Consider the following 14985-nt stretch of genomic DNA (forward strand, 5'->3'; position numbering starts at 1 on the left):
ATTAAAAGCCTTGAGGCAGAAGTAGCAACTGGTAATAAAACCATTGGATTTCAACCAAAAAGAACATAAACCAAGTATATTCTTCTTTCTTTCCTTCTTTATTAAATTGATGATTAAGGTTATTTCTCAACACAAGTTGGTACGGACGTTTGCATACCTCTTTAGTGAAACCAAAGAAACGTTTTTCCATGGCTAAAATATGTTGAGTTCGCAAATTTTCAGACTTGCCCTCTGTTGACGTCAGTTGCATATTTATTTGTTCCTCTAACACTACATTTTAGAGACATAATTAGAATATTAACAATTTTACCGCTCCTTTAAGAGTAACTCCCTTTTTTAGTTAAAACTGATAAATATTTGTTTTTCATTAATTAATTAGAATTGCAAAATTAATTTATATATGAAGTTACTTTTTCCTAAACACAGATATTTTGATAAATATCGGTGTTTTGCATGAACAGTAATTTTAATGGAGAGTTCGATTACGCATACGGAGATATTGCGAGTAAATCCTCATTAGTCTTTAGTGAAACCACTCCCACTCGTATTGAATTTAAATTCGCTTGAAATTCCAGACGTAAAAGCTTTTGAGATTAAATCCATGTCGTTAATGAGGATACATAAATCTGGAGGCGAAACCACTAACCAACCTTAAAGTATATAAAACTAGGTACATGCTAATTATTAATGCATGCTCCGGTAAACTTCTAACATGCTACGTTTGTTTACAAATCACTAATAGTTTGAATAACATAGCACACATATGTTTGCAATCCTTTCAAACTTTCCAAAGTAAGTGGAAATGAGTGAAATGAAAATAAATATACTTTGATTCCAAATTTAAGTTCAAGCAATAGAGTATCTTAGTTAGAATTTGAGAAGTATAACATATGTGGTAATTTGGTCATATACCAGTAGATATACAAGGTTCTTGACGGTAAGTGGCCTATTAAACGTTTCAGAGGAATCAAAGACAATATGACTAAAAATTTTTTTACGGGGGTTATCAGATTCTCTTCAGTGAGAATAATGCCATCAACGTAGCACTTTCGGTTATATCGGAAGTAGCTGTCAACTTCGTTATTTTAAATGGAATACCCTATATATTATTCGACGAGATAAATTAAAAATAAGTCAAAAATGATAAAGCTTCCCTGTACCTTTTTGAGATAATCGACATTTTATAAAAATTTTAACAGATGCAAGCGTTTCGAAAATTCCTTATATCTTGCTTCGTTCTGGAAGCTTTCACTTGCTTTTCAGAATACACAAAGAACATAAGATGCATTACCTTCTATTATCAAAATTACCTGAATTATACTAAGTGTCCCATTTTTTACGTTACATTATGAAAACTTAAAACCGATAAAACTTTTTAAATTCAAATGGAACACCCTTTATTTCTTTGCATCATATTATAGAAAATCAAATTCTCTTTTCACCGACATAGGCATTGTAGGGGTTACAGTTTCAATTTTCTCAGATATTTGCGGTTTATTTACAACCTCAAGAATATTCCGTTAAAAATATCATCAAATATGCCTCGAAAGGCAAATATTGGTACTGTCATCAAAGTATACAGAATAAATATTCTGTAAACTTTGCTGTCATTCAATGTTCATCAAGTATGTAAGTAAACCTCAAATATCTGAGAAAATTGAAACTGTAACCTTTACAATGCCTATATTAGACAAGGCGAAAACCTCTCATTCGTAGGAGAAATTTTCCGACTCGATTTTTTTGCATATTCAGATTCGTGAGATGTTCCTTAACATGAATCAAGATGATGCCGGCCGGAAATCTGGTGCACATTTGTTTAAACAAACTTTTTTTAAACAAATTGTAAAAAATGTTTTTTTCACTCCGGAAAATTTTTTAGGTTTTTTGGCACATTATAAGCAAAAAAGTTCCTATGCACTATGCCTCTAAAATTGATAGTTTTAAAGTTATAAACAATTTAAGTTGCTAAAAATGCGAAAATGACGATTTTCAACGGCGGATTTCCGGGTTAAAAATTGTTATTTTTGATGTTGCCAGGTGCATAAATTAAATTTTAAACATTCCCTTACAAGATGCTGAAGAGTTTTTGGGACTCGCATTATTCTAAAGCCTTGTTTTTTTAATTGTTAATAAAGCGCTATGAGTCGCACGCGCGCCTCTTTCATACGTGGATTTGCTATTCTACTTCTACTTATTCCTATGTTTAAACTTAAACTTAAAAGGAAAAGTTTGTTTAAACAAATGGGCACCAGATTTCCGGCCGGCATCATCTTGATTTATGTTAAGGAACATCTCACGAATCTTAATATGCAAAAAAATCGAGTCGGAAAATTTCTCTCATGAATGCGAGGTTTTCGTCTTGTCTATATCGGTGAAAAGAGAATTTGATTTTCTATAATAGCTTGTATCTTTGCTAATCCATAAATAATATGTTTTGAAAATTTTTTTTACCAATTACCAGTTTCAGATTTTAATAAGATAAACACATAACATGTCAGAAACGCTGTGTCAGATACAATTGTGGCAAGCTCATACATTTCATTGTTTGGCCTTTTCTGTTTCAGAATTTTTGAACCTCGGCATGTAAAATGCATTATTGTCGTTAGCTGCGTTAGCAAAATTGTTTAAATCGAGACCAAATTTAGTTAACTTCATATCCAACTAGGCACAACGTAAGCATGTTGCTGTTCACTGTGTATCAATATTTGGCGTTGCTTGAAGAGATAAAATCTTTATTGTTAATTAGGTACCTTGTAAACATTGAACGTATCCATCAGGGAATCGAAACATGAAAAAACGGCATTCATCGTGGAGACTAGTTCCATCGCATCCTCTACAGTTGATGAATTAAAACCAACTAATTCGCAGAACATCACTGTCACAGATTCAAAGGACTGAAAAATAATATTATGAAAGGTATTAGTAAAAAAATGTTTGAAACAAATGAGGTAAATTTGAAAATATATTATTTTCAAATAATATTGTCGCAAAGTTTGACAGAACCTACAGCTAGACCTAGTGCTACAATTGTGTGAATTTTTATGAAAATATGTTTTCCATCTATACTGGAATATACTGCAATCAATTATTTTAAATACACCCCGCGCTTTAGTCATTGTCTTTCTAATATAGTTTTTCATCTAATTCCGATATTAGAATTAGCAAACTTCTTCGTACAAAATAGAAAAATGATTCCGAATGAACATAATAAAAATATAGCATCCCGCATTCAGTAACCCTTTTCTACTTTCTAATAATGTGATCAACAAAATCGTATACTTGAACTTTATTAATAACGAAAGGTACTGACAAGAACTATAACGGGTGACAGACAATATTATCTTTATGCATTGTCTTTTTACGCACTGTGAAAGTTATACAATTTATTAAAGGACCAAACATTTAAAATCCGAACAAAAATCTTAAGAAGTAAAATTTTTTAAAGTACAACGGTTTTTCGAATTGTTATGACGTGGTCTGTATACGCTGCCAGTTACTATAGTTCTTTAGACTTTAATCTTTGACCATGTTGCTCTCGGACCAGGCTCTGTGGGGATGATCCCGCTTTTAGAATCCCTAAGTCCGCCCTGATATTCTTTTCAGCTTTTATTGTCCACTACGAACGGAACTCCTCAAATGATTGCCTGAGATTTTTCGTAGTGGCCTCTGCAACTGGTCACATTCAATGCTTCTAATCGCGTCGCCGCTCTTCACTGTCAGCATCTTCAGTGGTAATTCTGCAAATGCTCTGCCACGACTGAGGCTTGCGCAATATAGTGATGGGAGCCACACTCTCTGCCCCACTCGACAGACCCAGAGGCGCACGCAGCGGTAGTGACGTCATCGGTGATGGTAGCGGCATTCAACTCCCACATCCTGCCCCAGTGCCCCACTCTATCACTGTATTGCGCAGGCCGATACCTACGCTACAAGACTGGTGACGAGGTCTCAGAGGATCACAATTACCTGAGGAGGGTTCCTTCCATTCATATCGACCTTACATCGAGTAAGAAACGAAAGGAACTTTAGTGCGTCTCCCACAGACCCTAGCCCGGGAACAACAAGGGCAGGTCAAAGATTCCTAGCTAGGACTAAGGAAGTAATGTATTTCTGTAACTAACCACGACCAGGCCATGACATAACCCAACAAGCCATCGTACTTTAAATATTAGAACGGGCCACAAAATTTTTTAGGGTCTAGAACTGATTATAAAATATTAGAATATACTTAAAGGCAGTAATGGACTATAATTGAGCAACACTCGAGTATGAACAAAAAGTTAGCTGCAAACATACAGTATCCTGTTGCTTGAATGTTCGTTAGTTCGTCAGTTTATGTTGAAACGAACAACGAAGAAGATGGTCTTCTCGCATGCTTTTTATTAATAAAGAATGTTTCATTGTTTATTAAGATCGATCAAGTTTGTAATTTTGTCTTCAAACCAATCACGAGACATTTTTCATAACAACGCATGTGATAATTATATGTTTCGTACTGACGATGACAGCAGAATTAAATGCCAGCAGATAACTGTTTTCAATGTATACTAACCACGCTGTTTGTGCTCTACTGATTCATATTTCCTGCGAAATATCGTGTCTGGAGCGAGCACTGTGCAACAATTTGTCAACCGCATCGCACGTACACTGTTGTCCAACGAAATTTGATCAATTTTATAATGCCTTAATGTATGTCTTCAACAAAATAAGAAGACACAATTTTCATTTAAATTTTTAATTTGAGTTCAAAGTCTAAAACATAATCTGATTAATTTCTTCCACAATAAAAGTCGACTAAGGTAATTCAATTTAGGATACCCACTTTGCAAAACAAATTTCCAATTCGTAAATTCTCCTTCACTAATACCTAAGTATTTACAGAGACTTAAGTGTAAATAAAGGTTGAAATGAAAAATTGTGCCGTTGTTTAAAGATACAGAGTGTCGCGTTTGTGAACATTTGTAGTGGTAGTTGGTATAATGTTCTTCTCATTAACGTTGTATTTTCGAGATACAGGATGTTAAAATTGTTCTTTTGAAGAGGGTTCCTAATTATCTTTAAATCAACTAAAGATAAAAATTAATACAAGAATAAATATCAACTTAGTCTTAATAATAAATAACGAAAGTAACAATAACAACATGCAAACTGTTTTATTCACAATTTCAGTGGCGTGGATATGGGTAGTTTGAGAGATATAATTGAAGGAAAAATGTGTTAAAGTAAAAATTTCTTAAATACACTAACGGCTTTACAAACTCTAATAATTGCGAGAAAAACAGACTTTTTTATAATACTAGAGAGCCCCTTGTTAATCGTATGTAAAGGCTGCTGACGTTGAAGAAGAGGTATTAAAATACTGTTGAAGATATTTCCCATATAAGTGTATGAAGAATTGTTGTTGTTGAATTCAATGTTTGGAAGTCTATTATTATTAAGAAAACAACAATTAGAGTCTAACGCTATCACCTAACAAGAACTAACGAAAGTTTGTCTCAGAATAGCTAGATTATAACTTTGTAACTGGTTCAGGAATAAACAAAAGGTAAATAGTCACTAGGTACTGCAATACAACAGGCATGAATGGATTATCAATATTAATCCAAAGGTAACAATTGTATACCATTCACAGTATCAATTTGCTATTAATACAGGGTGTTTTTAAATGAAGTAGCAAAAATGGTACCAGTGAATGTAGAGCCAAAAATAAGAGGATTGAAGTAAAAATACCTTATATGAAAGTTGCAACCCTGAGGCGATATACCCTCTTAAAAGAGGGGATTGAAATTCACATTTTAATTTTTTTTCTCTAACATGAGGAATGCTAGAGACACGAAACTTGGTATGAGCATCCTACTAATAAAGGGACAACTTTTCAATATTTGTTCGATCATTGGCGTATTTTATTATAAAGAAGTGAAACAGTTAATCCCATTGCAATATTTTATTAGAAATTTTTTATATGAAGGAAATTATTTATTTAAAAATATTTGTTGGGAAGACTGATTTATTGCGCAACTTTTTTACCTCTCGTAATTTTTCGATAAAACCGATAGTTTTCTAGTAAAAAAATTAGATGCGTCATCGTTCATAAAAATAAAGTAGGCGGATGTCATAACAAATAAATTGTTATTCATCATATTAATAAATTGACACTTTCTGTCAACCAATAATTAGTACCAATTGATTAATTTATTATCAGAATAATTATGGCAAATAATATTTCTACCAATGACGAGTATGTTGACATGCTCCAAGTGTTTTTCAAATCCAGAAAAAATAGTAACGCTGCAGTAAGATTACACAAAGAAGGCTTCGCGAAACTGGTAAAACTCAGCCCAATCGTGAGGATGCCGGAAGAAGGCGTAATATCCGAACTGTTGAAACTGAGGAAGCTGTACTGGAACATCTAGAACAAGACTGTGGTATAATCACAAGACAGGTGTCCAGGCAACTGCAAGTTTCTCACAGTTTTGTGTGGAGTGTATCTCATGAAAATCTTTTATACCCTTTTCACCATCAACCCGTGCAAGAATTGAATGGCCCAGATTTACCTAAGCGCGTGGATTTTTGTCAATGGTACATTACACCGATGAAGCAAATTTTCCTAGAGTAGGTGCAGTAAACATTCATAATGTTCATTCATGGTCGGAAGAAAATACTCATGAAATATTTGTTTCAAGATGTCAACATAATTTCAGTTTATACGTTTGGATGGGAATTGTTTTATTCTTCCACACAGGCATGGAGCGGTCGAGTATCTTAGATTTTTTAACGAAAATCTTCCAACATTACTTAAGGATGTACCCCTCGCTACACGTCAGGTGATGTGGTATATGCACGATGGGGCGCTTGCACATAGTACACTTGCCGTTAGAGAATAGTTAAACTTAAATTACCCGAATCGCTGGATTGGTCGTGGTCGTGATGCCACTGTTTGTTGGTCTGCACGTTCACCTGACCTAACGCCTATGGATTTCTTTTTGTGGGGACACATAAAAAGTATTGTTTATGCCACTCCTGTTGCCTCCTTAGAAGAACTACGCTTAAGAATATTTCAGGCAGCAGATGACCTTTGCAATAACCAAGAACTGTTTGTGCAAGTGCGTTATAACTTCAACAGACGTATTAGGTTATGCTTGCAGCAAAATGGAAATTATTTCGAGAATATTCTTTAAATTTTATTTTGCATTTCTTGTTTTTCGTTTGTATTAAACTTTATTTCAGATAAATAACTTTACCTAATACATGTCCCATAGTCATAAGTTATCAAACATTTTTCATGAAATAATAATAGCAAATTATTCTTAATGCTATTACTAAATTACCAGCTTATTGACAGAAAGTGTCAATTTATTAATATGATAAATAACAATTTATTTGTTATGACATCCGCCTACTTTATTTTTACAAATTTTTGCAATTACCCCATTAGTGAACGATGAAGCATCTAATGTTTTACTAGAAAACTATCGGTTTTATCGAAAAATTACTAGAGGTAAAAAAGTTGCGCAATAAATCAGTCTTCGAAATAAATATTTTTAAATAAATAATTTCCTTCATATAAAAATTGTTTTAATAAAATATTGCAATGGGGTTGACTGTTTCACTCCTTTATAAAATACGCCATTGATCGAACAAACATTGAAAAGTTGTCTCTTTATTAGTAGGAAGCTCATAACAAGTTTCGTGTCTCTAGCATTCCTCATGTTAATGAAAAAAATTAAAATATGAATTTCAATCCCCTCCTTTAAGAGGGTACATCGCCTCAGGAGTTCAACTTTCATATAAGGTATTTTTACTTAAATCCTCTTATTTTTGACTCTACATTCACTGGTACCATTTTTGCTACTTCATTTAAAACACCCTGTATATGAGCAAGAATTATCGGTGATCATTTAACATTTACCCGTTGGTGTTCAGTTTCAAAATTTCTTAGAACGTACCTTACCAGATCTATTAGAAGATATGCTCTTGGATATAAAAGGTGATGGGTGATGGATTACATGTGGGCAAGATGCATCTAACTGTAAATTGACCTATTAGGTCACCCAACCTGAATATTTTAGATCTTTATTATTGAAAATGCATGAAAGGCAATGTATCTGCTATTTCGGTATATACTAGAAACTATAGGCACGAATTGTGAAAGGGACAAAACTTGTTCGACAAGATATTGGAATTTTTATTAGGGTACGGCAATCACTTCTTCGATGTCCATGTACATAAAAGAAAATAGGAAGCACTTTCAGCTATTGCTATAATATTCTATTTATTTAATTTTGTACCTATTTTATTTACTTATGCTTCTGTTAATTTTTGCTTTATGTACTTTTTTATTCAGTATTTAAACAGCTGTAAAATATGGCAGCAAATTAATTTATGAAAAGTAGACCCTAAACTGACTGTTAAAATAACAAAACTCTTAAATTTAAAAAAATTGAAAAAACTGAAATTCCTCATCAAATTAAACGTAAATGATTTGCCAATTTGAATTGCAAAGCTATGATTTTTTAAAATCTGACTAGTATTGTTGTTGTTAGTGATACATGTAGTGATACAGACGTAAAGGTTGAACTTTTTCTTAAGTGTTACTCGATGCAATTGAGATTTACCAATGAAAACTAAAACTCAACGTAATTTCAAATCTAGTGATACTGCCTGGTTTACTCAAGCGCTTGTCACTACGAGAGAAAAATTAAATTTCTTAAGAGATGTGCATTGTCAGCATCCAACCCCCATGTTCAGAGAAACCTTCAATTCCTATCGCAACAAGTATCGTCTTGAATTACCTAAAGCCAAAAAAAGCGCCAATGGCAACTATATAAATACATCTACTAATAAACAAGCAGCAATGTGGAACCTCATAGAAAATAAAAATGACCGCAGTTCACCTGTAGGCGATTCATTAAACGCTAATGACTTTAATTCTTATTTTTCCAATATTGCAGAACGTTTTTTCGGTGAACTTCCGCTTCCCAACAAGTTACCTTCCGACTTTTTGACTGCCCCGACATCACAAACGACTTTTAAATTCAGAGACTTATCCTTTAATGAAGGGAGGACTATTTTAAATATCTTAAAAGTAAAAAAAAAAAACAAAGATGCTTACAACTTGAATGTTCCAATCTTGGACACTCTTAAAAACATTATAATTTTTCCATTATTTAAATTAATTAATCAATGTATTAGCTCCAACGTGTTTCCTACAGCTTTCAAGTTATCCGAGGTTATTCCTGTTTTTAAGAAGGGTGAGAGAGATGATGTATCTAACTATCGATCAACCTCTTGTTCCCGTTCCGGCAAAGGTTTTCGAAACTGCCTTAAAAATGCAAATTGCAGAATATTTTGAAAACAATAATTTATTCCATTCTAGTCAATATGGTTTTAGGAACAAAAGGTCAACAATTTTAGCTATTGACCAGTTGACTACGACTATTTTAAACAATTTCGAATCAAATAATGTTGTCGGTAGAAATTTTTACGATTTGACTAAGGCATTTGATTGTGTGTCCCACAGAATCCTCTTAAATAAAGTAATCTATCTGAATGTGTTTTTTAGCTTTAGTGTAGTATTGCTTATATGTTGTATCTTTCGTGTTTTTCTTTCTTTGACTTGTGTAAACATTTTAATGTATCGACACCAATAAATGATTTGATTTGATTTGATTTGAATCCATAGTAACATACTTTTTATGTAAATATTTTTACGTTTGCATCTAAAGCTTTAATTTTTCTTCATCTCTCTTTCATCTAGTTTTTTGTGTTATATTTTGAGGTCTGTAAAGCTGTCAGCACGTTTAAGAAATTGTAACTTTTACATATTTTTCATTCGATTATACCTACCTCTCAAATTCACATTCACGCCACTGCTATTGGGAATAAAATATTATACAAATTTTAATATCTTTATATTTAGCCAATTGAAAGGTAATTACGAAACACCCTCCTCAAAGTAACAGTTATAATAAATATGTACTATGTATGTACCTCGGAAACGAAACGTTAAGGAAAAAGAAACTTTATATGAACCACTACCACTATTTTTAGAAATTAACGCCAAGTAATAACAGGACACGCTGTATACATGTATATATTTACCTCACATGTGCTCAAAGAACTATAGCCAGCTCTAAGTCGATCGGCAACGGGCTTCGGAATCATTGAGTACAATAAATCATCCCCACGGTTCTTCCAAGTATTTAAGAGACTGTAGTTATTTTCCAGTTCCGTTGCTCTCTGTTCTGCTTTGTCGAACATTAGCTCCAATCTAAAACATTCCCCTTAGGATTAGGTCATGCTTTTCGAAGTTCACCTCAGAATCAAATTACAAGTTAAATTTAAAAGTTTTAAATCGTTTTTATTGAAAATTAAATTTAAGGAAACTCGATAACACATTATTCTACGAACAGTGCCAAATTTATTTGATAATACGAATTATTTTCCTTACTGCAATATGTCTACTTACAAATTAAAAAGATATAATTACTTGGAATTGTTCTGCCAGCCAGCTAAAACCATTTCCTTACTTAATCCGTGTGGATTTAAATCATTCAAGTATAGTCCTTGATCGGGAAGTTCGCTAATATCATTTATACTAAAACATAAAAGTTGTTTTGAATAAATTGTTAACAATTTCCTGAAACTGTAGTTTTGATTAAATATCTTGATTTTTCACAGACCGATTTGAAACAGTTATTTAAAGTTGTACTTTACGGGGCGAGCAAGCATCTGAAAAGCTTGAAAACCCTGTGAATATATTTCCTGATTGTAGCGCACACAACGTTTTTTGTGCTGCCACCAATAATTTAACAATAATACAACTACAACAGAATATTTATTGGTCATAAATTTATATCAAAAATATATCTTATTAATTATTTATATTTACGTTGAAAAATGCATTCACAAATAATAGGAATAATCTACAATGTAACCTATGCTTTTTGGATGTAGAGCTAAATATTCTCTATACAAAGTGAAATGTAAGCCGGCCCTGTGCATCTTGCGCAGGTGCGTTGTGTGTTGCAGTATTACTTAACCGGCGTATAAAATGTTTATTGGTGTGATGTAAATCCTCATGTTGTACAGAGATCTCGGTTCCAGCAACGGTTTTCAATGAATGCATGAGGTGGTGTTTTTTGTGACATAATTTTGACCGTCGTTTGGAAGCATGTTTATTAGCACAAACAGTTTTGAACAATTTTTGTAGAGCATATCGTTTATCGGTAAGTAATTCATTTTAATTTTTGTGTTACATTTAAATGAGATTTGAATAAATTTCAGCTTTTTCCAACACAAAATTTAAACAGTCAAAACCGCCTTCAGCGCTTTCGCACTGCGGCGCGTGGCAGGGGCGGCTTTAAATTGATTTAAACCTTCATGCGAATTTTATTTTTTCAATTTAAAACGTAATGTTTAGATCATCAGTTGCTTATTTTCGTGCCCTGTAACACCCTTTCCAAGGAACACACTTATTTCAGAAACGCCCTGTATAATTGAAAATTTAATTTGTCAACAACCACAAATGTTCTCTGCATTACACAGCCACACACAAAAGAGTGTCATATGGTTTTGACCAAACTAGTATATATTATAGTATTTTCACCCGCTGAATCCGAATCCACTGTCAGAATTGCGACATTTGTCACATTTTTTTCTAACCTCAAAAAATAGGTCAAAATTAACAAAAATAAATGAAGAAGTATGAGAAAAAACAACAACAAAAATATTTTTCACATTTCTTAGCATAGCTATAGGTAATTCGGCTCGCTGAATCCAAATCCACCTTTAGAAATCATACAGCATTCCCCATTTTTTTCTAACCTAAAAAAAATCGGTCAGAAATAGAGGTTTGCAAGAAATGAATAGAATCTTGGTATGTAGGGGTTTCAGATTATGCTATATTGGATCCGTGGGGGTTTTTAGGTTTGTTAATCTCGAATTTGAATTCAGAATTCTAAAATTCAACATGGCGGATCCAGTATGGCGGACGAAAAATCAAGAGAATAATCCCGAATTGAATCCTGGGGGTTTTGGGTGTTGCTGACCACGAATATGAACTCAAAATTGCAAATTCAACATGGCAGATCCAATATGGCGGACCAGGATCCAATATGGTTTATTTTGTGGATGAATGTATGCATCTTTAGATGGATGGCTTTTTTAAAACAGGAATAGACGGACCTTTGAATGTATGGTCAAAACCATATGACACTTTTGTTGTGTGGCTGTGTTATTTTTGTATTACGAATGTTTATTATTAACACATCATATTTTATCTTTCACGTTAGCTGTGATCATTTTTATTAATTCGTCATGGCAAATGAAAAAATTGAATCGCAAAAGTTTTTAATACAACCACTATTAATAACTGTGGAAAATATCATCGTAACAAAACAATCAAAATTCGGGGCTTCTGTTTTTGTTTACTAAAAACTATGGAGTTGTTTGCCAGATTTTTTTTCCTTGCAAAAGGTATTAATTTCAGAAATTTGCTAATATCAATGTTCTTCTTGGACATTAACATTGTTTTGAGCATTTAATACAGACTCCATATATTTGATGATTTAAGCGTGTAAATCTTCGTGTAAATCTTCTAACAGAACAACTTCATTTACTACCATTATTTTACTTTTCATATTATTCCTCGAAAAATTCGTATGCTTTCTTATACCTTTTCCTGGATTCATCATCGACGTTTCTTTAATATCGAATGGAATGTTTTCTTCATCCCTTTCATCGTTATTAATCTTTAAATAACTACATCAAAAATTCGGCTGACAAAAGTTTCTGAAGACAATAGTAACACATCGGTAAAGTTACTTTCCTGAACTCATGTCACTTTACCGAGTTGTCACCTCCATTCCGATCTAAATCAGCAATGAAATACTTTTTCTAACTAAAAAGTAATCAGAAAGTGACATTTTCTAAAGTGGTAGCACAAAAAATTGTTTTATCGGTAAATAATCCAGGAAATTCAAATATTATCGCTACTGAACTACTAACATATTTACTAACACACTTTACTTTACTTTACTTTACTTTACTTTACTTTATTTTACTAACATATCAAATTAATAAGATTAAATCAACCATAACGCAAACCTTTAAATGAAACAAATAACTTACACAGGGCTGCAAAGATATATGATTCCAATAATATCATTTAGGTACAGCATCTGGCCTTTTAAAAGAATGTTTCTTAGTCCAGGCTGGCTATCGCGCCTCAGCGCGTAGGGCGAGATACTCTTCCCGTCAATTTCAATTTCCCTGCTGCTCAGTTTATCACCCAGACTGTCACTTTCTTCATTTAGTTCATCGGAATTACTTCGCACTAAGTCAACTCTAAGAACTTCTATTTCAAACATCACGGACTTGAGGTAGAAGGTCTGAAATTAATTGGATTTTATTTTTAACTTCGAATGAAAGAGATAAATTTCGATTTTCATGTCCATGACGTTACCAACAAAACCAAGAATACCTACAACTCGTCCTTTACAGACATATAATAATGTCTCACAGTCTACAGTTAAAAAAAAAATATATGTTAGCACTGCTTGTTAGAAATTGATCACTTCTATTAGTTATTTATGATAATAGACATTTGAAAATACATTATATTATATTTAACTGATCTAAAATTGTTCAGCTTTGACTAAAAAAAAAATAATCGGAAGACATGCATTTACTATTCATAATTAATTAACTTATAATGGAGTATGTACCAAAGTACTGAAAATATTGGACAAAATTAATAGATCTACAAAAGTGTTGGATGTATTAACTATACAAATTTTTTTATATCACATATCATATCACTTATTAATAATTAAAATATTGCTCTTATCTTCTATACAGGGTATCCGAAATACTTCGTATATGAATTATATGCCTAATTTTAAGTAAAAATGATTCTATTCACTTTTCTTTCCCGAATTCCCAATAGTTTTTGAGATCCGGCGATCGCGGTGGCCAAGCAATGGGACCACCATGACCTATCCACCGACTTGGATACTTTTCATTGAACCTATTCGATAATGGGACGGAGCACCATCATATAAAAAGAACATCGTCCTTCTGACTTGAACATGAAAGTTCTAAAGTTGTAGAGGCAGATCGATCTCCAAAAAGAGCCCCGTATATACATCTCGCTATACAAATTTACGTCGAAGAAATGTGGTCTGATAATTTCATAATTAATTTTTCCAGTCCAAACGTGTACCGAGAATCTTTTCTGAAATGAGATCCTCGAATAGCACGAGGGTTTTCTATTGCCCACATATGATCGTTATGGATATTGTTGATTCCATCTTTTGTATACGTAGCTTGGTCACATAAAAGGGTTCTTGAAAGTGTATCTAGATGATTACTCCACCATCCACAAAGACGAACTCTTTGGGGCAGATTCGTGGGGAGAAGTTATTGTACCGGTTGGTAATAATAAGGATGCGACCTGGCAATTTCAAACCCAGATATTTCAAGAACCATTGGGAATTTGGGCTTAAAATTAGTCATAGAATACATACACGAACTATCTCGGATACCTCAGCGGCCACCATGTATAATCGAGACACGTTGTACCTATCTACTACCGCATATATTTAACCAATATTTTTGTGGCACCAGTATTTTATTAATGATTTTCATAATAATGAGCATGAAAAGGAAGCCATCGATTTTCCCCAAATCAAATTGAAATTATGAAAGCAATTAGGTCAAAATTATTGCTTGTCAGATGTTTACTTCTTATCTGCTTTTAGTATAGAGCATAGGAAATTAATAATTTACAGAGCTTCAAAGATCATCATTAGGGGTGGATTATGTTCTCGTTGAAAACAAAAATTATCCTCAATTGAGAAGCAAACAAGTCAATTTAATTTCTTTGGCCCATTACACGACCATCCTTTGCGATAAATAAATTTGTTTCTTTAAAGAAAAGTATCACATCAAAATTATACAAGAAACATATATATGTATAAATGC

At 33.0% G+C, this 14985-nt stretch overlaps 1 protein-coding gene across 1 annotated transcript in view; it reads right to left on the reverse strand.

Annotated features, from left to right (window-relative positions):
* Window positions 1-14985, reverse strand: part of LOC108904386 (soluble guanylate cyclase 89Db-like) — an 86859-nt gene that overhangs the window by 10612 nt on the left and 61262 nt on the right. Inside the window, exons 6-9 of the mRNA XM_018706912.1 lie at window positions 13132-13391; window positions 10490-10597; window positions 10102-10270; window positions 2751-2894 (exon numbers count right to left, since the gene is read on the reverse strand). Of these exons, the coding sequence (XP_018562428.1) occupies window positions 2751-2894; window positions 10102-10270; window positions 10490-10597; window positions 13132-13391 (681 nt within the window). The remainder of the gene's footprint in view (window positions 1-2750; window positions 2895-10101; window positions 10271-10489; window positions 10598-13131; window positions 13392-14985) is intronic.

The sequence above is a fragment of the Anoplophora glabripennis genome, unplaced genomic scaffold, assembly GCF_000390285.2.
Source record: "Anoplophora glabripennis isolate ALB-LARVAE unplaced genomic scaffold, Agla_2.0 scaffold115, whole genome shotgun sequence".
In the NCBI taxonomy this organism is placed as follows: domain Eukaryota; kingdom Metazoa; phylum Arthropoda; class Insecta; order Coleoptera; family Cerambycidae; genus Anoplophora; species Anoplophora glabripennis.